Here is a 23217-nt window from a genome sequence, read left to right as displayed (position 1 = left end):
ACACACGGCCAGCTTGCAGGTCATCACACAACCCCTTCTGCACAGCGGAGATTAAAGAGGTCGGGTAGACTGTTAAATTGGATTTTTCCTTCTATGGAAAGCCACCTTTAATAATAAAACAGGGCTGTCTGAGGAATTGAAAATAGCACCCCAGACCTGGGCAGCAAACAAGACAGGCCCAACCAGTAATATTATACACGCGCACAAGCACACACACACAGCTTCAAAAGGGCTAATTTCCCAAAGTTGTGGAAAACTATGAATGAACTTGATTGGGATGAAAAATGTAGCTGGAAAAATGTGATTGAAAAAAGGGGGAAATAAGATAGCAGTTGGTATACTTTAGAAGTTATGAAGTGTATAAAATTGATTAGGGAAGCTAAAACTATCAGGGAATAATCCATAGCTGACAAGGTTAAGGACAAAAAGGAGGAGTTTAAATATATTAGGAACAAAAGAAGTCCTAGTTTAGGCCCATTTCTAGATGGAAATGGTAAAACTTAATTAATGATGCAGAAAAGGCAGATATGTTCAATAAATATTTCTGTTCTGCATACTGTATTTGGAAAGAAGGATGATATTCTCGTATCGCATGAGGATGATGTGCTACATTCCAGTCTGTTAGTAACAAGGGAGGATGTTAAATATCATCTACTAAGGACAAATGTTTTTAAATCAGCAGGCCTGTAAAACTTGCATTTAAGATTCCTAAAAGAGCTGGTTGAGCTCTCTAGCCCACTAGCGTTAATTTTCAATAAAGATTGGAATACTGAGAAAATTTCAGAAGACTTGTAGAGTGCTGATACTGTGTCAATATTGAAAAAGGAAAGCGGGATGATCTAGGTAATTACAGGCCAGTTAGCCTAACATCAATCCTGAGCAAAATAATGGAAAAGCTGATAGGAGATTTAATCAATAAAGAACTAAAGGATCAGAATATAATTAAGGTCAGTCAATGTGGTTTTATGGAAAGTAGGACTTGTCAAACAAATCTGATTACATTCTTTGATGAGATTACAAATTTGGCGGATAAAGTGAACTGTGTAAATACAATATACTCAGACTTTCGTAAGGCATTTGACATTCTGATTAAAAAAATAGCGCTACACAATATCAACAAAGCACACGGTGGGGTTAAGAGTTCGCTAAGTGACAGACCTCAAAAGTAGTTGTCAATAGCGACTTGATTACAGTTTACAAATACCTTCATGCAGAGTGAATACCAGGTACTAAATGGCTTGTTAGTGAAGAAAGGCAGAACAAGAACCAACACTTGGAAGCTGAAGCTTGGTTACTAGCTGCCATCTGGAGAGATCACAGCGAGGCCAGACGAGCTCTTTGAGAAGCTTACAAACATCAGCAGGAGGCAGCTATGGAGACAGAGTCACCTGTACAACAAGTTGCAGTGGGGGAGGTTTAGGTTGGATATTAGGAAAAAAATTTTCACTAGGTGAGTGGCGAAGCACTGCAATGGGTTCCCTAGGGAGGTGGTGGAATCTCCTTCCTTAGAGGTTTTTAAGGTCAGGCTTGACAAAGCCCTGGCTGGGATGATTTAGTTGGGGGTTGGTCCTGCTTTGAGCAGGAGGTTGGACTAGATGACCTCCTGAGGTCTCTTCCAACCCTGAGATTCTATGAAGAGCTGGAGAAAGACCCCCAGCTTATCACAAAGAGACTTCTGAATGGCCATCAAATGGTAACTGCTCTCAGTCACTACTGGCTTAGGCCAGATTCCAACCAGCTAAGTAAGCGGGCACGGCTTTTTTGTCACATATTTACTGATAAGCAGAGGCTTGTCCTCTGCCAATGACCTTTTCACTAACACCCTCAGAAAGCCACCTGGGTGGGGTGTGGACTGACGGTGTCTTTCCTCCCAAAGCAGCTATGCTTTGGATGTGGCATTTTGATGCCATGGAGCTCAGAGCTGAGACACAATCCGAGGTAAGATCTCCCCACACACCCTCCCTTCATCTGTGCACTTGGGGGCTGGCAGCATTGAAGAGTAGGGAGCCATCCAAGATGGCGATGCAGAGAGGACCGCAGAGTTGCTCTTTACCTCAGAATGGCCCCAGCTTTCAGTGAAGCATCACCACCACAAAGGGTTTAAACACATGGCAGCCGGAATGATATTGAACTTGAATTTCAGAGCGAGGCAAACCTCAGAGTGAATGACCGAGCCTAGAGAAGAGTGCAAACCACTGTTGGTTAACCCCTTCCACCATCCCTATGGTGGAGGTCTAGCTCTTCAGGACGGGGACTGTCCACTAGTACATTAGTACAGCACCTGACACTACAGGGCCCCACTCTTGGTTGGCTCTGAGGCAATACCGTAATAACCAGGATTTATAACAATAATTATCAAGTCAGTCCCTCATGCGATGTGCCAGCAAAGGGCATTGTGCAAGGCCTGCTTAGGCACTCCTCAGTAACACAGCAGGCTGAAATAGCTCCATCTGTCAAGGCTAGTTAAAGACATCTTCATTCATGGATCAATGACATGACAGGTATTGGTGATTCAGAAAGCGGTGGATTCAGAAGAGGGCTTCTGTCTGACTCAGTTCTGGCCAGTGACCCAGCAGGGCGTTAGGGGCATATGCTTCTGAAGGGGCCATGCTTCAGAGGGCATCTCAAAGTCAAATTCTGTGCGTTCCTGGACATGAAGATCCCATGAGCCTTCCCTGAAGAATGAGCTTTCCCCTCATTGTCCTGGTCAAATTCCAGTTGGGGTCACTACCTCTTGCCTCTCTAAATTCCCCCGCGCGGTTTGAATTGGTTATAGTACTCTTCACTTCCTTGTGTCACGGCGTGCCATATACCAACTGCTGTGTTCCCATTTCCAGGGCGAGCCTGGGATCCTTCAGACTGAAACACACTGGGAAAAGATCAAACATCGGAGCTTCATTCTGCCACTGCACTCTCGGAGAAGAGCCTTATTCCCCAAGCAGTCCTACTCAAATTACTGGGGCTTCTAACAGGGTAAAGTACTAGGCAACGAGCGTGGTAAAAATCGGATCACTACTATTATTTTAGACAGTTGAGCCAATGTTGAGCCACAATTCATTAAGACTTGAGGGTTTTTTCCTTAACTCACACCTTTTGGGCCAAGGGGCTGCCACACCCGTGTGCAATCTCTCTCACACACAGCCGGGCGCACGCACAAAACCATGAGCTGAACAAAGAATTCATCCATGCAGCAAGCCTGAGAAACCATTACAAAGTCATTAGCGCTTCGCAGTTTCCCTGTGCCACATCCAGGGCTTAAATTAAACAAGGCTTCCAGGCAAGGAGTTGATAAACCTTCTGAAACACCGAAGGATCTTCTGATCCATTGAGACCTCCACACACAATTCAGTGAGATGGTCAGAAAGATGGGAAAACTCTTTGCTTTCACCTGAGTCAAACCTTGCAACAATTTTCATCCCAAATCATAACAGATTTATGCAGCAGCACAGCCCTCCGGCACCTGATCTTTGACCCACAGATACCAGAGACATCCTCTGATGGTCAGTGTCTAATGGTAATTGACAAATCCACATCCATGCAGCAGTAGATACCTAGGGAACTCCTGTCTGGGCCTGTCACCCATTTGCACTGTGGGCTGTAAGCCAGATGTTCCAGAGAGCTCAGGACTGAATTTTCAGGTCCTCAGCACTCACCATTGGGCCCAGATTTTCCAAAGAACTGGGCATGTTGGGTCCAGGATGGGTGCTGAGCCCATGTGAAGATCTGGCCATTAGTCACACTGGGAGCAGAGCACTTGGGTGGGTGCCCGAATGGGATGTGAATCTGTCCCTGAATGGGATGTATAAAGTTTCCTGTCAAAAGTCAAGTGAGATTCCCCCCAGGAGCCATTTCTCAAGCTCTTCCTGGATGCGCTTTCCAAATTTGAAGCGTGATCATTACTAGAAATGAAACACACTTTCCTCCCTCCCAATGACGGCTTCGCGGAAGGCTGAGGTTTTACCACAGGCGATGCAGCTGGGAGGAAAATTAATTCAACCCAGGGCTCTGTGCAGGAGTGCCGGAACGGGGTGAGCGGGAGAGGGGTCTGGGGGCCATGGGCCTCCCCACTTTTAAAAGAGGGAGGGCTATGCCCTTCTGCTTTTTATTGCCCTAAGGATGAGAGACAGGGAGAGGGGGATGGGATCTTGGAGAGCAAGGGGCAGCGTGGGGGCGGTGCCTCGGAGAGACAGTGCAGTGTGGGGGCAGGACCTTAGGGGGGCAGGGGTGGGGCAGGGGTGGGGCCACAGTTCAGGCCCCACACTCTTGGGAAAAGGAAGCTTCCGCCGCCCCTGGCTCTGTGTAATGGTGTGATGCTATCACTAAATGAACTCTCCGCTCTACTGGGAACAGAAGCTTTAGCGCCAATGCAACCGTGATATAATGGGCTTGAATCTTTCCTGCAGAGCTAATGTTTTCACCTGGCAAATCAAACCTCCCTAACAGCCTTGGAGCCAAATCAGCGGACTGCAGCAGCTTGGCTCCCGTTCAGCTCCTGGGGCTGGTTTCTGAATGCAGATTAGAACATTACAGGCAGAGGATTATAAACCTGCTTGCTTGATCCGTTACAGACAAACAGGGCTTTCAACACCCAACACGGTGTCAGCTACAAAAGCGTACCGTGTTTTTACAGCCGCTTGCGAAAGAGGCTGGCAGTGGTGCATGCAGAGCTTTCGGGCATCGTGGGCGGAGAGGTCCCAGTGGTTTCAATAGAATTGTCAGGACCCCCAGGCTCAGCAATCGAGGATCTACCATAATTCCCATGGGGTAAAGCAGAGCAGGTCACGTTACACTCACCAGAGCCTTAGGATGAGCCCACTACTCTGGGATCAACTCACCTGCAATATCACCCCATGTTACAGGCTCAAAGCCTCAGAGTAGCACCAAAGAGGGGCCCCTGGCTGGGGGACTGGATTGGACTGGGACACAGGAGACCTCAGCTGTGACCGACTGTGACCTTAAATGAGTCCTTTGTTTCCCCTCCCACCCTTTGTCTCTCAATCCTTTCAGACCTTTGGGGCAGGGACTAACTCCACACACCACAGGGCCCCAATCTTGGGCTACTTATATACCAGACAACAGATAATCAAGACACCTACGAACACCAGTGAGCGGTACTGTCGTGGAGAGCACATGGTACTGGAAAGGCTCCCTGGTGGTCCTTCTTGGGCTTGTGCACAGTGTCTGTGGTTCAGCGTGTCTGGCCGAGGGGGCAGGGAGGTCTGATGTGCAGGGGTGGGAAGGTTTCTCTTTCTAGGTCTTTCCTAACATTTTTTACTTTTTCTGTTGACGCAAGCCGCAAAGGGCATGGGGTGAAAATAGAATCCAGGTCTCTGAGCAGCTGTTTGAGTCACACCGCCCCTGGGGCGAGAGCTGTATCCAAACGCAGGTGTGTCACATACCAGGACAGAGCCCAGGCCGCATGGTCACTAGTTCCTAGGTTTTGTTTTCACACTCTATTCTCTGAAACACCAGCATCCCATCCCCCTTCCTCCCACCCGGTCCTTTCTGCCTCTCCGACCACCACTTTGGCCTGGTCTACACTTGTGGGGGGGCGAAGGGGATCGATCTAAGTTACGCGACTTCGGCCACGTGAATAACGTAGCTGAAGTCGACGTACTTAGACCTACTCACTGCGGCGTCTTCACTGCGGTGAGTCGACTGCTGCCGCTCCCGTCGACTCCGCCTGCGCCTCTCGCGGCGCTGCAGTACGGGTGTCGACAGGAGAACGCTCGGGGGGTCAACTGATCGCGTCTAGACTGGACACGATCAATCGACCCCCGCTGGATCGATCGCTGCCCATCGACCCGGGGGGTAGTGTAGACATCCCCTTTGTGTTACGTGGCATCAAATTTGGACCCGTTCCCTTGCCCGGGCGCCCACTCTGAACTCTGCTTCATTTCAGTGGGGCTTCTCCACTCTCTCCACCGAGCGACTTCAATTAGAAGTTGATGGGATGGGGCAGTGTTTAATTTGTGCCAGGGCTGTCTAGAGGGACCCATGCCTTGGGCCCATTCTTCCTGGAATGCCCTCTCCTCGCCTTCCGCTAAGGCTTCCAGCAAAAGGGGTCTGCTAGGGCCATGCGCGGTGCTGACTCTTGTGACAAGCAGGACTACGAGGCCCGCCACTCAAACCATCACAGAATCATAGGACTGGAAGGGACCTCGAGAGGTCAGCTAGTCCAGTCCCCTGCAGCTCATGCAGCTCCTCAGAAGACAACTTACTCCCAGCCTGGGGCACATGCAGGCCAGCCACCTGGAGCGGACATTCTCCGGGCCCTGAGCTGTGAAAAGCGACATTCTGGGCCACCGAGCGGGATGGGGGACCAGCCAGCCAGCAAACACACAACGCCAGATGGCCTCAGGGCTGGCTAGTCCTCAGGGAGGAGGGTGGGAAGGGGAACTAGGAGCTGCCGTCTGTCACAACAGCGCAAACTCCCCATTCCGGAGGTATTTGCTGCGCAGGGGTGACTGCAACTGAACCAGAGAGGTAGCTCGGGGGAACAGCACCCGGTCGGAGCAGGAGCCCAGGGTGGGCTGAGCTCCAGCATGGTGCTTAGAGGGGGCAGAGGGTGGTACTAGGACAGCGCTCAAGATCAGCTCTTTTACTGGCAAAATTCCAGGGCTGCCCGGGGGGGGGGGAAGTGGGGCAATTTGCCCAGGCCCCACAGGGGCCCCCCAGAGAATATACTATTCTATAGTATTGCAACATTTTTATGGAAGGGGCCCCCAAAATTGCTTTGCCCCAGGCCCCCTGAATCCTCTGGGTGGCCCTGCAAAGCTCAGCCCTTGCATTCCCCTCCCCAGCGTCACCAGAAGAACCCGATCAGCGATGCAGTCAAGGGGCTGAGAAGGAGCATGGCCCTGGAGCCCCGAGGAAGGCAAAAGCAACACATTCCCCTGCACCCGCCTGACCGGTTTGGCAGGGCGCTCGGTGACTGGCTCCGTGCATGACCCCAGGGCGGTTTCCTTTCTCTGGTTGCTGCGGTAAAGGCAGAGATGATGTTCGCAGAGGGCATTTCTGGGGCAGCACCGGGACCGCTGGCCAGGCCTTCTTTTTCCCTGGGCGTGCCTCTTGCACGGATGGTTGGACATGAGGGTAACAGGGCAGCCTTCACCATGGCTCTGTGCCACATTGGCCAGCTCTTTGTCTGCCTTCAGTGTACCGCAGACTTCACAGGTCAGGAAGCTGGGCCCTCAGCGTAGGAGGGGCTTTGCAGTGGGGTGCTTGCTTTTCCCTGCCCTTGCCTGCCCCGTGTCACCCCCTCAGAGCCCTCTGGGCAGCCACTGCTGTTACAGCAGCCTGGTATTGAAAGAGCCAGGGATGTTCAGACCCTCAGAGCGGGGAATGCAGGGGAGGTGCTTTTCATTAGCTGCAGGTGTAATCCCAGCTCATGGCCCTGCAGCCTGGGGGGTGAAGAAGGGAGGCTGTGACCTAATTAACTGCATTAGAGGGCCAGTTCTTCCGCTGATGTAAACAATTAACACCCACTAACACCCCCACCCCCAGCAAGTTACACTAGGATCTGGCTCAGAGAGTCCAGGGGCAAGAGGCTGGTTTATTCAGCCAGATATTCCAACCACACCACTCTAGTGCCAGTGTTTTCACCCAAAGCACCCTAAGGGTCCTGGCTCACTCCACGTCAGGCCTGTGGTCGCACCTAAATACATAGGGATTGTGTGACTGGTGGGGACAGACCACACGGGGGAGAGAGAGGTTTATATACACAGCTCTTTCTATGGAAAGATTTGCCCCGCGTCCTAGCTCCACAGTTAGGGTGACCAGATAGAAAGTGTGAAAAATCAGGACAGGGGGTGGGGGTAATAGGTGCCAAAACCCCAAATTATCAGGACTGTCCCTATAAAATCAGGACATCTGGTCACCCTATCCGCCCTGCAGGTCAAAAACCGGACTCAGGATGGGTCACTTACAGTACACAAAACCGTCGCTTTATTGAAGCCACTAACTTAATGCTGGCTATGCCTACGTGCCAGGAGGTGGTGCTCTGTTGTCTGTGCGTATGGAGTTAGCTATCTCTTTCCTATGGCTCTCCTGTCATGCTGAACATCCGGCCCCCCTCTCAAGATGGGCTGAACCAAATCCTGGAGCCAGCTCCCAATACCGTGATGTGAGCCCCTCCCTCTGGGCTAGGTAGGGATCACAACTGGAACATGCTGGGAAGCAGGATTCCAGGGCAGTTCACGTCCCTCCACTGTGGCTGGCTAAACCACCTTCTGCAGACTGGTTTCCAAACTCCTCTGCAACAGGACCAGGCGGAAAACGCTCCTCTGCAACAGCAGGAAAATGCTTTGGGATCCTCCAGAGGAGATGTGCTTTCCCAGGAAAAACAACCCTAGGAGCACACCCACCATAAAGTGCTGGGCCTGAGACATTAGGAGAATGCTGTGTCCCTCGCCCTGCGCCGGCTGCTGCTGAGAGTCGGCGATGGAGAATCCTCTTGCCCACTGCTTTATCATTCTGCCTGAGAGGCTCTTGTAGCTAAGGCACGAGCCTGACAAGCAGAAGCTGTGGGTCCAATTCCGAGCTCTGCAACCAACTCCCTGCAGAGCTTATGGCGGGGAGGAAGGCCGGGGAGGATTTATTTTTAATGCAGTGAAGCTCCTAGGGTCATACAACCAAGCCACAGAAGCTGGGAGTAGAACCCCTGAGTCCTGGCTCCAGTCCTCTCCTCCAACCACTACTCTCTTCTGCCTCCACACCTAGTCAGCAGCTCTCCCAGGCAGAGCTTACCACCACTTTACATCACACACCCCACCATCACCACAGAGCTAAGGGAGCGCTGGACTCTCTAAGGGGCCGATAGACTCATCCTAGCAGGCCTAGGGCCAGCAGGCTAAATATAGAATTGCAGCTCAGGCTCCCAGGCCTAGGGCAGTGGGTGAGTTTACGTGCCCAAGCTGCAACGTCCACATTGCAACGGTTAGCCCTCCTAGCACGAGTCTGTTCACTCCGACCAGGGGGGCTCGCTGCCAGCTGCAGCATGGAGACACCCTCCCGTGCGATACAGAACCACCCCGGGCCAACAGGCCGAGTCACACGTGGAGCTTCTGTCTTACCAGCCAGCTTTTGCTGGGAGACTTTTACATCCAAACCAGCCACAACAATTTTGCGCTTTAATTCATTACTAAGGCAGGGACAAGATTCTAAGCAAGAGAGAGAAAGGGGCTCCTCCCCCAGCATGGAGAAGGGAGCTGAGAAAGTGTGCACGGCTGGATGGTTTTGTCAGGTTTCTTCTTGCCCAGAGCAAGAATTTAGCTTTGCAGCAAACACCCTGGCAACGCCCACCAGTCACCTGTGTCATTAGCCTTCCAGCTGACAGTACAATTGTGTGTGTGTGTGTGTGTGTGTGTGTGTGTGTGTGTGTGTGTGTGTGTGTGTGTGAGAGAGAGAGAGAGAGAGAGAGAGAGAGAGAGAGAGAATGGTAGTGGCAAGTTTGCACATCTTCCAAGCTTCTTCTTCCTGAGCCGCCCTCCAACAGGGAGCATCACAGCTCACGACTCTCTGGGCATCCTCTGCACCACATCCCCACCTGCTGCACTGAGCCCTCAGACTCCTTGGCCAACGTTTGCCCATTACTGTCTTGGTACGAGCCAGCCACGGGCACAAGCTGCTCAAGACAGACCCAGGACTGGCTCAGCAGGGTGGAGCATGAGACAGGAGTGGGAAAGCGAAGAGCACGGTGGGGCAGGACTGACGGTTGACCTCGCCCTTAGGTACCAGGTGGTCGAGTAGCGTGAGAAGCTGCCTGGTTTGTGCTGCGTTGCTCTCTCAGTATTGCCAGCCTGACGAGCTCAAAAGGCCCGAGTCGGATCCCCCAGGAAGCCAAGAGATGCATTTTTTAAAATGACCACGTTGTGTTTGCTGCTCTGGATTTCTATGGTGAACTCCCCCTGTCCATCCTCAGCGTGTGTCTGAGACACGCGTCATGGTGCCCGCTGTCCCAGATGATTTCAGCCCCCCCGCAGGAGTTCTCACCCCCACCTCTGCCCCCAACCTCCAAGTCAGTCCTGTTCCCCCGCCCAGCACTCACATCTACCTGCCCTGCCCCGCCCCCCAGCATCAATTCAGCCCCCACCCAGCCTTGCACCTGCCCAACCCAGGCCCATGAGTTCAGCTACCCCAACCTCTACCCTCCTCCTGGGTTCTGTCTCCTCAATCCTCACATACACACCCCATTAAGGCAACAAGACATTGGCTCCTCCTTCTTTACCCCATTTCTATAGTGTGCTGGGGGTGGGGGCTAGTCCGTGGCCTCGCTCTCAGTGCTGACAGCCCCTGAATGTGCTAGTTGGTCATTGATGGTCTGTGCCTCACCCCCCGTCACAGAGGAGCAGACTCAATAAAGGAACTTCACTGTGCATCTGAGTGACGGGCGCACCAACCCACCCATTCAGGCCCTTGACAAGCCACAAGCTAGACACCACGGTGATAGGAGCAGGCACCTTCCGGGTGAGACGGAGAGCTCGCCCCTTAGAGCGACCGCAGCGCACAGGCCAAGCGCTGTGGAGGGCCCAGAACCGGAGCAACGCCGGGGAGGTGGGTCTGAATAAAAGTGACTAGGCCGAGTGGACAGGGCCATGAGTGGGATGCTGAAGGTCGGCAGCGAGGTGCCTGGGTACAGCTTTCTGGAGGGGAGCAGGGACCTAGCGGTGCGGGCTCCATGCAGCTGCACAGATCCCTCAGTCTAGCAGCTGAACCCCCTGCTTTACCCCGCAGGGACTCCCCTGTTGCTATTGATTGGATGTGGAAGGGGCTCCTCTGACAAACGCGGGTCACACTGTGCATTGGAACATTCTGTAGCCAAGGAGAAGTTGGCCGGGGCAGGAATTTCTAGAATCGGGCTGGTTCTGCAGAGGACACTCGCGTCCCCTCCTTGACCCTGCGCCTCAGCAAGCTGACAGGTGTTTGGCAGAGGGTGGAGGGCCTCCTACACACTCACTGACACCACAACGGAATCGCCCAGCCCCTCCCCACAAATACCCTCCCTGTGACTCATTCTCTGTCCGCCGCGTGTCAGCTTATGGGCACGGCTGCCTGTGTACCCTTGCGGAGCTCCCTGCTCGGGGCGGGCGGCCGACCTGGCTGTCAGTCCAGCCCTTCGGCTGCTCCGGGGCAAGACAGGTGAGAAGAGCGACGCTGGCTCCTGGGTGGGAAGCATTCCTGAGCTGGGGCTGGAGACAAAGCTGCCGGTGGCTCCTGCCATCTCCTGGCCACTGCTGGGCAGTGCAGCGCATAATTGGAGCACCACATCTGGGGATGGAAATTGTACGGCGGGCCACAAAATGCTCACAAAATTGGGGGTTGCGGTGCGGGAGGGCTGCGGCTGGGGGTACGAGCTCTGGGGATAAAGGGTTCGGAGGGTGGGAGGGGGATCAGGGCAGGGGCAGGGGCATGGGCCGGATCAGGGGTCAGGCTCCAGGCAGCGTTTACCTCAAGCAGCGCCCGGAAGCAGCAGCATGTCCCCGCTCCTAAACGGAGGTGTGGCCAGGCGCCTCTGCGTGGTGCCCCATCCGCAGACACCGCCCCTGCAGCTCCCATTGGCTGTGGCTCCCAGCCAATGGGAGCTGCGGGCGCAACACTTGGGGCGGGGGCAGTGTGCAGAGACCCCTGGCTGCCCCTACACATAGGAGCTAGAGGGGGAACATGCTGCTGCTTCCAGGAGCCATGCAGAGTGGGGCAAGGCCCAGATCCTGCTTCCTGGCAGGAACTCAAGGTCCAGATTAAAACACCTGGAGGGCTGGATGTGGCCCCCGGGCTGTAGTTTTCCCACCCCTTGTGTGGATCAACCTCTGTGCCTGATTCACAGAGGAGGTGGGCACCACCCCAGCAGGACCAGTCAAGTTCTAAGGCTACGTCTACCCTGCAATCAGAGGTGTAACTGCAGCACCTGTAGTTATACCCAAGCTAGCTAGATCGAAGCCGCAGTCCCGCCTCTGGCTGGACCATGGTCAGACCTTAGTTCCCAGACATCAGACTGGAGCACCCCCTGTTAGGAGGCGGTTGATCAAAATAATTGTGCATCTCTCGTCTGACCTCTTTCTGATCAAAGGCCAGAGACTTCCACCTGGGGATTCCTGCACCCTGGCCTCCGGATTAGTGACACAGAGAAGGGCAGCAGCCTCCGAGAGGGAAGGAGCTGCAGAGCTGGGGCCGGCGTTAGATGTTTTGCCACCCAGGGCAAAAAAAACCAAAAACCTGTTCCGCATCATCCCCACCCCCAAGCCGACAGTCCAAAAAAAAGGCAGGGAGACGTGGCACCCCCAGCCCGTCCAGATTCTGGATTTGGCACCGCCGGAAGTTCGCACTGAGGGCAACTGCCCCTACGAGCTGCCCTGCACAGAGCTTAGCAGCCACCAATGCCTCACCTGGCACAGGACTCAGAATCCGAGTCCCAGATTGTTAGACAGGCACATAATGCCTGTCCCTGGCTTCCGCTACAGAGCCCTACGTCTCCTTGGTGAAGGGATCCCTGCTCCTTATTTTCTGCCTCTCCCCGTCCCTCAGCCAGTGTTTGCTGCGCTGTGCATCCTCGGTCCCGCAGCACTGTTAGAGCCAGGCCAGGGAGGGAAATAAGGGGGTTGATTTGTGAAAACGGTTGCCTGGTCTTGGAAAGTAGCATTTTGGCAACGCTCCAGGCTCGACACACCCTTCTTACCGACCAGCTTAAACCAAGCTAGTCCAACTTCCTCCTAGAGTGCCAGGTGCATTCCGCTCTCGGCCGATGCCCTGCCTCCAGGGCCATCGCCGACAGAGATGCAGAACACCGGCTGTGCTCTCAGGGCCCAGAGGAAGAATGGCCTTGTGGACTGGGATTGAGATCCAGTCAGTTCCTGGCTCTGCCAGCTCATTGACTTCAAGCAGAACATTTCACAGATTATTTCTTGGCTGGTTCGGGTGTGGAGGATTGCATCTAGTTTTGGTCCCCCCACGACAGAAGGGACGTGGATAATTTGGAGAGAGTCCAGCGGAGGGCAATGAAAAGGATTAAGGGGCTGGGGCACATGACTGACGATGAGAGGCTGAGGGAACTGGGCTTATTTAGTCTGCAGAAGAGAAGAGTGAGGGGGGATTTGATAGCAGCTTTCAACTACCTGAAGGGGAGTGTGACAGGTTCAATTACAGAAACCCCCTTGGGTCTGTCACCTGCAGTGCTGAGACTACCTCTGAGCCTGTTTTTTCTGCTAGTTTGGGCCTCCAGAACCCTGCCTTGTTGAGCCAGACACACCAGTCTGCTCCACCACAGACCCAGGGTCTGAACCACACGCCCCAAAGCTGCAGATTTAACTGAAAACAGCTTAAGAAGTGCTCCTGTCTCCAGCACCCAGACACCCAGCTCCCAATGGGATCCAAACCCCAAATGAATCCATTTTACTCTGTATAGAGCTTACACAGGGTAAACTTCTAAGTTGTCTGCCCTCTATAACACTGATTGAGAGATATGCACAGCTGTTTGCTCCCCCGGGTATTAGTCACTAACTCTGGGTTCAATAATAAGCCAAAGTGGTGTTATATTTAACAACAAGTAGGATTTAAGTGGTTCCAAGAAACAACAGGCAGAACAAAGTAAGTTACCGAGCAAAATAAAACAAAACACGCAAGTCTAAGCCTAATACAGTGGGAAACTGAATACAGGTAAATCTCACCCTCAGAGATGTTCCAATAAGCTTCTTTCACAGACTGGACTCCTTCCTAGTCTGGGCCCGATCCTTCCCCTGGTACACTCCTTGCTAGCGCCAGCTCAGATGGTAACTAGGGGATTTCTCATGACTGGAATCTCCTTTGTTCTGTTCCACCCCCTTATATAGCTTTGGCACAAGGCAGGAATCTATTTTCTTCTCGGGTCCCCACCCCTCCTTCTAAATGGGAAAGGCACCAGGTTTAAGATGGATTCCAGTACCAGGTGACATGGTCACATGTCCTGCGAGACCCCCCCCCCCCCAAGCCTTCATTCTTCCTGGCCTGACTGACAGGGAGGCTTGCAAGTAAACAGAGCCATTTATCACCAACTGTCCTAGTTGATGGGAGCCGTCAAGATTCCAAACCACCACTAATGGCCCACGCTTTGCATAATTACAATAGGAACTTAGAGTTTTATTTTATATTTTTAGTTTTAAGATACACAAAATGATACATTTATACAACTAGGATGACCACATTCAGAAGATTATAAGCTTTGCAATGATACCTTACAAGAGACCTTTTGCATGAAGCATATTCCATATTCACACTCACTAGCATATTTTCATAAAATCATATGGAGTGCAACATCATAGGGGGTTCCAAAGAGGATGGAGCTCGGCTGTTCTCAATGGTGGCAGATGACAGAACAAGGAGCAATGGTCTCAAGTTGCAGTGGGGGAGGTCTAGGTTGGATATTAGGAAACACTATTTCACTAGGAGGGTGGTGAAGCACTGGAATGGGTTCCCTAGGGAGGTGGTGGAATCTCCATCCTTAGAGGTTTTTAAGGCCTGGCTTGACAAAGCCCTGGCTGGGATGATTTAGTTGGGGTTGGTCCTGCTTTGAGCAGGGGGTGGGACTAGTTGACCTCCTGAGGTCTCTTCCAACCCTAATCGTCTACGATTCTATGGTGATATCAAATGGTGAAAGTTCATTGGGTTCTGAGTTATGTGTATGCAAAAAAGTTATAAACTGGAGGAAACAAGGAGTTAAAAACTCACCTGGCGGCATCGGTCACTACTTCTCCGACTGGCTCATCAGGGCGCAGGGTGGACGGGCAGGTAATGAAACTGGATGGCAGTGCTGAGTTACAGGAATTGCAGGAATTGCATTCCACACTCTGTATTCAGAGAAAACTCCGGCTGGAGGCACAGAATTCCAAAGGGACTGGCTGGCATCTGGGCTGGGATTAAGCAATAAGCCATTGGTGCCTGCCTGGTGTTGCAAGGCACAGGACAAAACATATAAGGGCTGATGATTCTCTGTGCTCAAGACGGGCACAGAGGGCCCCTGTTTCTGGGCCTCGCAGGAGTCTGCACATCCTCCGGTGTAAATTAAAGCAGCTTTAGGGCAGTTCTATTTCAGGCACATATACAGCCCTCTTGCTTGAGTGTTTTTATTCTCATAATACCTCTGTGCAGTATAGAAACGCTTATTATCACCACTTTACAGAGGGGGGGGGGGCTAAAGCACAGAGAGACTAGGTGACTCACCCAAGGCCAGATAGGGAGTCGGTGGCAGAGCAAGGACTTGAAACCAAGTTTGCCAAACCCTAAGCAAGTGCCTTAACCACTGGACCATCCTTCCTCTTTGCTTCCTATTTGAACTCACATGCTGCTTCCCACGGGCTTTGGTAAGCAAAGAAACGCTGTAATGTGGGGCTTTCCAGCCACGCCTCCGGATTTTAAACATCGATTCCCTCTATGGCCGGGAAGCCAGGGTTCAGAGTGTTTTTAGTAATGTATCCTTCCCCTAAGAAAAACAGCGACTCACCAGTCGGCGTATCCCCCCACGGCTGGGCCTGGCATGGCTGGCTCTCCTCCTCTGGTGCACCCGGCAGACAGCTGCTGTTGCCCAGGCCACGGGCTGCTGCTTCTCGTAGCTCAGCTCACGTGCAGGCCGACCCCTCCAATGGTGTCAAAACTCCCCCTGCAAACAACTATCTAAGAGCCGAAGGCCGGGACTTCAGTCCCCACTCTGGGCTCTCCTCCTCCCCCCTCCTCCCCCAGGGCTTCCTGCAGTCCTGGCTCCCCTCAGCCTCCTGGCTGCCTCCCTGGATAACATCCTGCCCTCACTCTGCCTCAACCCTTTCCAAGCCCTGCTGAGTCCTTGTTCTGAGGGACGCCTCCCGGGGCTTTGTCCCCAGAGGGCCAGCTTGTCCGCTCCCATCCAGGGCCGCCCCGGGGGAGGCGGGGGGGAAGGAAAGTGGGGCAATTTGCCCCAGGCTCAGGGCTCCACAGGGCCCCCCACGAGAATATACTATTCTATAGTATTGCAACTTTTTTTTACGGAAGGGGCCCCTGAAAGTGCTTTGCCCCAGGCCCCCTGAATCCTCTGGGTGGCCCTGCTCCCATCAGGGCTCATACAGGAGCACCTGACCCCCCCTCTCCCATGCACCGGTCTGAGGAAAGGAGCCTATGGCTCCCTTCGCCCCCCAGCTAGCATTCATCCTGAACTGGGCCTGGCCCACCCTCCAGGTGCAACTCGGTTCACTAATTGCTCCCTGGCTCCACTTAACCCTTTCACTGCCCGTGTGGCACAACCCTTCACAAGTTCCTGACAGGAAATGACCTGAGAGAAAGGTTTTAAGCACCTTTTTTTCCAGAGGCCTGGACTCTGCTGACCCCCTTCTCCCGCCTCCTCTGAGGCCCAGCTCCAGCTAACACCCTCAGCTCACATCTTGCATTGCAACAGCTGAACGCAGAGGGTTGGAACACTACTGCCCTAATTTCTAATCAATATGAACCAAATGCCAGGGCTACTGAGTGTGCGGGAAGAGACCACGTTGGCTTAAAATCCAGCAATCCTTTCCCAGGCAGCCAGAATCCTCACCCAGGAGTACCCACTCCCCATGCGCCGGCTAGAGGCTGTACCACCCCCCCAAACCACTTCCACTAGCCGTTCCCTCCCTTTGCCTCTGCCATGTCACTCTGACCTGCAGCCCTGCTAGCGGGGCAAGGAGAACCCAGCACAGTCATTTATAGAGTCCAGGGTGCTACTTAAGCCTCATGCTTCAGGGCTTAAACTGAGAGCTTGAAGGATCAGGAAGGCATCTCCTCCAACCTCTATTTAATGGGCAGCAGGTTTAAAACAAATAAAAGGAAGTTCTTCTTCACATAGCGCACAGTCAACTTGTGGAACTCCTTGCCTGAGGAGGTTGTGAAGGCTAAGACTATAACAGGGTTTAAAAGAGAACTAGATAAATTCATGGAGGTTAAATCCATTAATGGCTATTAGCCAGGATGGGTGTCCCTAGCCTCTGTTTGTCAGAGAGTGGAGATGAAGGGCAGGAGAGAGATCACTTGATCATTGCCTGTTAGGTTCACTCCCTCTGGGGTAACCAGATGTCCTGATTTTATAGGGACAGTCCTGATTTTTGGGTCTTTTCTTATATAGGCTCCTATTACCCCCGACCCCCTGTCCCAATTTTTCACATTTGCTGTCTGGTCACCCTAACTCCCTCTGGGGCACCTGGCATTGGCCACTGTGGGAAGACAGGATACTGGGTTGGATGGACCTTCGGTCTGACCCAGTCTGGCCGTTCTTATGTTCCTATTTACAGAACTCCACAGCTAGTCAGGTGCATTATGGGATTATTTTTTCTTCTTTGAATCATCGGCTATGGGCCACTGCCAGAGCCAGGAGAATAGGGCATGTAGAGTAGGGATCTGATCTTTTTACTGTTGCCCCACTCGTTAAAACGGCCTTGCTCCATTCCAGGGCCTCAGAGCCGGTCACAGGGATCAGCCATGCCGCATGGAAATGTTCATCTGAGATAAGAACCTATAGTAACACTTGCCCTTTGCAGGGCATTCTGTCGGAGCCCTGCCCTGGTTTACTGTTTGTCGGTGCTGACATTTGTGTGTCTGTGACTATAATCGCTGCTATTCAGACCATGCCAGACCGCAGAACAAATGGGAGAAGTAAATAAATGTAATAATGAAGACAATGAACCTTGCAGACAAAAGGGTAGCAGGGTAGGCCAAGGGGTGCTGGCTTGCTAGGCAGGACACCTGGGTTCTGCTCCTGACGCTATCGCTCATCAGCTCTGTGTCCTCAGGCAAAGCTCTGTGCCTCTGTTTCCCCTCCCACCCTCTGTTTTGACTATGTAAATTGTCAACTCTTTGGGGCAGGACGTGTCTCCCGCTTTGTGACTGCACAGCACCTAGCACCACAATAATGGCACGTAGCCCTTGCAGCCGGAAGTCGGAAAGCATTTTACAAAGGAAGTCAGCGTCCATTTTGCAGGTGGGGAAACTGAGGCACCGAGCGGGGAAGTGACTTGCCCACTAGGCCACACTGCCTTCCCAGATGGGACCCTCATCTCCAGGTGGGGCTCCATACAAATCATCTTTAGTGAGTGTTCAAAGAGTTACACATTGTAGGAGCTGGCTCAGGCAACCCACAGCAATTAGAGATGGCAAAGCCCTGGTGGGCCACCTTTCCCCCGGCTGGTTTGCGAAAACTCAAACCAACACAACACACCCGACCCATCTCAGCACACGACCGCATGGTTCTCAGGACACGGGACAGATTGTGAGGGCAGCGTTGCCTGAGCTATAGCTCTGACCCCCCTCCCCCACCAGCCACAGAGCTTGAGTCCTGAGTCAATTCCACACCTTGCTGATCGCAAATGCTTTAGTGACATCATCACGACATTCCTTCACTATGGCAACAGATCCCAACAGCTGCTAGCCCAGAACTGTGCCAATAAATAAATGCAATGGACAAAACAGGGGACCCTGTGTTGGGCATGCACTAACGTGTGCTCCAGATTCATGGCAGCCTGTGAAATAATAATACCTACCTCTTATCTAGCACTTTCCATCAGTAGATCTCACCTGGCTTTCCAAAAGAGGTCAGCAGCATTATCCCCATTTTACAGACGGGGAAACTGAGGCACGGGACCAGGAAGTGACTTAGAATCATAGAATATCAGGGTTGGAAGGGACCTCAGGACGTCATCTAGTCCAACCCCCTGCTCAAAGCAGGACAAATCCTCAACTAAATCATCCCAGCCAGACCTTAAAAACCTCTAAGGAGGGAGATCCCACCACCTCTCTAGGTAACCCATTCCAGTGCTTCACAACCCTCCTCGTGAAAAAGTTTGCCCAAGGTGATCCCAGGCTTGTAATCACACTCTCTCTAGAGTCCAGAGTTCACTTCAGACAGGAATGATGTCAAAAGAGCACAGGAAAACCCTCTCTGATATGCTTTTGGGAATGCAAATACAATGCATGCCACTCTTAACTGAGACATCGCCTGCAGGGTGCAATGACACATGTCGGGAAGCACATGGAGCTGCAGCCCCTGTGTTTGCCTTGCAGCCTGAGAGCAGCTCACTCTTCTGCGGAGACGGGCCAGGGATTTTGTTGCATTAGAGCAGGGGTGCTCAAACTTCATTACACCGCGACCCCCTGCTGACAACAAAAAATTACTACATGACTCCAGTCGGGTGGACCGAAGCCCGAGCCCTGCCGGGAAGCCCAAGAGCTGCAGCCCCAAGTCCTGGCCTGTAACCTGAGCCCTGCTGCCCAGGCCAGGACTTGGGGCACAGAGGAAGCTTGCAATGCTGCTGCCCAGGATGTGCTTTGCTGTGGTTTAACAGAAAACCTTCCTCAAAGGCTGCATGGTCCAGCAGACAGTGCCTTGGCCTGGGGTCTGTTTCCTGCCCTTCCACTGAGCTGCTTTGTGACCTAGGGCGAGTCACATCCTCTCTTTCCCCTCTTACCTCTGTGTCTCTCACCTGGCTGATTTAAATCGTAAGCTCATCAGAGCAGTGATTGTCTCTTTCACCATGGTTTTTGTACAGCACCTAGCACATTGGGGCCCAGATCTCAGCCACAGCTTCCGAGTGCTGCTGTCATAATACTAACTAACCCTGTCTCCAGAGCTGTCACCCTTTACAAGCCCTCGACATACTTACAATATTTAAAAGAAATCATCAAAAAAGCCAGTGGTGCTGGTCCCTTGACACCTGTCCCTTTCTGCTAGAGCTGCAACTGTTTGCAGTGCAGTAGTGACACCTGGTGGTCAGGGGGATCAGCAACACGCATGTAGGGTGTCCTACAGTCTGCTGTTTTTTAAAGGTTGGAGAGAATAATCCATTGTTTTAGGGACTGATTTTTAAAGGCCCCTAAGTGCTTTTGAATATCCCACTAGGTGTCTATCTGCATCTTTAGACACTTAAACACCTTTAAAAACTGGCATTGGTGCCTCTGCTAGGGTGACCAGATGTCCCGATTTTATAGAGACAGTCCCGATTTTGGGGTCTTTTTCTTATATAGGCTCCTATTACCCCCCACCCCGTCCCGATTTTTCACACCTCTGTCTGGTCACCCTAGCCTCTGCCCAGGTCTCCCTCCAACTGGCAGTCCCAGGGATGAGGATAGTCGGCTACTTTCTCACAACTAGAGGAGTTCTCGGTTGGCTCAAGCGGCAGAGACCCGGCCTGGGATTGACGACAGAGTTAAAGCGAGTTAGATGCCCATGTTTCATGGGACTTGGGCCCTTATTCCCCTGTACCCCTTTGATAATACCAGGTTTGCTGCTAACAGTCCGTCACTCAATCCCTGCCAATTACCATTTGTATGTTTTGTTACAACAGCGTTAATGAGGAATTATCTTTTTGCTCCTTTAAAATAAGGTTGCCAACATTCAACTGATATCAGTTGGGACAAAAGTTCTTCCTCTACCTTGGTGGGTCCTGCACTTATTGGCAGATTTCCTCACCTCAGTGATCTTCCCCACAGTCTGGGTCAGCTTCTCCTGTGTCTGATCAGGAGTTGGGAGGTTTGCGGGGAACCCGGGCCTGCCCTCTACTCCGGGTTCCAGCCCAGGGCCCTGTGGATCGCAGCTGTCTATAGTGCCTCCTGTAACAGCTGCAGGACAGCTACAACTCCCTGGGCTACTTCCCCATGGCCTCCTCCCAACACCTTCTTTAGCCTCACCACCGGACCTTCCTCCTGGTGTCTGATAACGCTTGTACTCCTCAGTCCTCCAGCAGCACAGCCTCTCCCTCTCAGTTCCTGGTGCCTCTTGCTCCCAGCTCCTCACACGCCCCCCTCACTAACTAACTGGGAGGCTTTTAACTAGTTCCAGCCAGCCCTTGATTGGCTTCAGGTGGCCCAATCAATGTAGCTGTCTCCACTGCCTTCTAGAAAGATCTTAATTGGCCCCAGGTGTCTTGATTAACCTGGAGCAACTGCCATTTGGTTACCATGGTACCAGGGATTTGGTTAGCCTGGGGCTAACATACCTGTTCCTTACTACTTTACTGTAACCATCTGGCCTTGCCCCATCACACAGTATAAAGCTCTTAGAAAGGATCACGAAGCAGACACGTTATATTGGGTTCCTTTGGCCCAAAGACTGGTTCGTTCAACTTCTAGCTTTATCCTATAGCTATTAGTTAAAAAAAATGGAACAGGCACAATGGTTAGTGCAAGTACACATGGGGTCAGAAAGATACAGTGAAAAATGAACGACAAAAGTCTCGTTTCAAATCAGATGGGCAGGGATGAAGAAAGGCAGAGAATGAAGGCAAACAGGAATCAGAAGGGAAACAGCTTCACTGAAGAAGCTGGAATGATGTCATAGTTCTCGCTATGACAACAGTGATCAAACCTGTCCTGGACCTAAGCTAACTCCCCTAAAAGCCACTTCCCATTTTACCTTTAGGGAGGTCGTTTCTGTCTCCACTAGAATGTCTTCAGACAGCCCAAGGACAGGTAGCTCAAGACTATCCAGTCCAGACCCCGTGACTCCAAGGTCAATGAATCCACAAACAGGCAGGCTAGGGACAAGGAGCCCCTCTCGAAGATCCAGGGCCCATTCTTCAGATCAGTACCTCAAGGCTAAAGGAGCAGCAGAAGAAAGCCGGTTCACTAGAGAGCGGTCTAGTTCCCCTGTGAAAGACCGCCCGGTTGTGAAGAAGACAGGCGCCGTTGTGATAGAAACGGGTACTGGGAGCTGTAAAGCAGGGTTTGCTGGGCAGCAGAAACCCAAATCCATTGTTGGTACTTTGGTCGGCCATCTTTCGGAGAGGTCAATAAAGTCTGGAGGGACAGGACCAGACACTTTTATTGGAGAGAATGCCCGACTGCAACCCAATGTGGAGATCATTTTTCCTGTGAGGAATGGCATCATCATCGATTGGGAGGCAGCAGAGGTCCTCTGGAGACACATGTTCTATCACGACCTTAAGGTTCCTCCAGAAGAGCATGCTCTATTGATGTCAGATCCACCCCTCAGCCCTACCACCAACAGAGAGAAGATGGTGGAAGTGGTGTTTGAATCTCTGAACTCTCCTGGCATGTACATGGCTTATCACTCTGTCTTGTCAGTATATGCCCACGGGAAAATCAGTGGCTTGGTGGTAGATACGGGTTACGCAGTGACCCACACTGTACCGGTCCTGGAAGGTTACAACTTGCCACATGCCATTGAGAGAATGGATATTGCCGGATCTCACTTGACTTCCTTTCTGCTACAGCTTCTCGGGGACACGGGGCATGCGTTTAATGAGAGGATGATGCATATTGTGGAAGATATCAAGCATAAGTTCTGCTATGTCGCTGCTGACTTTGAAAGCGAGTGCAATCTTCCCAAGGCGGAATACATGGTAGATTTCCAGCTGCCGGACGGCCAGATCATCAGCCTAGGGAAAGAGCGATTCCAGTGCCCAGAGAGATTATTCAACCCCCCAACTATGCCCGGTGTTTCCCTCGTGGGCATCCATGGCATGGCCCTGAGAAGCTTAAAGAAAGTCCCCAAAGAAGCCAGGAGAGACATGCACCAAAATGTACTTCTCTGTGGAGGTTCCTCTCTCTTTGAGGGGCTGGAGAAGAGGTTTTCCAGTGAGCTCCTTCAGAAAGTGCCAGCTAACACCAAGCTGAGAGTTTCCTCCATCCCGCTGAGGAATTATGCTGCTTGGACTGGAGGCTCCATCCTGGCTTCCTTGAAGAACTTCCAGTCGTGTTGGATTCGAAAGGAGAAGTACCAAGAGTATGGGCCATACATTGTCCATCGGAAGTGCTACTGAGTTAAACTGAAGGCACAGGAGCCATCAGGAGAAGTGAGTTTGCACCAAAATTGTAATTTGCTTGTGGATCCTGGTTGGGAAAGGGACAGTTGTATCATTAATAAATACGGCACCATCTATTCCAGGATCTCAGGACACTCCTGGCTGGAATTTTCAGAGGAGCCTTAACGAGTTTGGGAGCTCAAATCTCATTGAATTCCACTATCAAATATGGGCTCGATGGCAGGGCATGCGTCCCCTTGACACACAGCATCCCACCACACCCTAGGCCTTAGCCCTGCTCTGGAAAGAGCTCCCCTTTACAGAGGAGAAGGGTGCTCCATCTCCCTGGTTCCTTGGCCTCTTCGCTAAGGCTGCCCACAAGGAGGGGCAGTTCATCCCAATGGAGATGGGAGAGTGTGTGAGATATGGGTGGAGACCCAGCACCTTGTTTCAGGTGGGGCTGCTGAATGGATGTCAGATAAGAATGACTTGCAGG

The 23217-nt window shown here is 52.2% G+C and overlaps 1 protein-coding gene across 1 annotated transcript; it reads left to right on the top strand.

Annotated features, from left to right (window-relative positions):
- The first annotated feature begins 21287 nt into the window (after nucleotides 1-21287).
- On the top strand, nucleotides 21288-22905 carry ACTL9 (actin like 9). Its single transcript, XM_044998827.1, has one exon. It carries the CDS (start codon nucleotides 21402-21404, stop codon nucleotides 22737-22739), a length of 1338 nt encoding a protein of 445 aa, XP_044854762.1. The 5' UTR covers nucleotides 21288-21401; the 3' UTR covers nucleotides 22740-22905.
- The last annotated feature ends 312 nt before the right edge of the window (nucleotides 22906-23217 follow it).

This window comes from Mauremys mutica, chromosome 24 (genome assembly GCF_020497125.1).
Source record: "Mauremys mutica isolate MM-2020 ecotype Southern chromosome 24, ASM2049712v1, whole genome shotgun sequence".
Taxonomy (NCBI): Eukaryota; Metazoa; Chordata; order Testudines; family Geoemydidae; genus Mauremys; species Mauremys mutica.
This window is presented reverse-complemented; position numbering and strand designations above follow the sequence as displayed.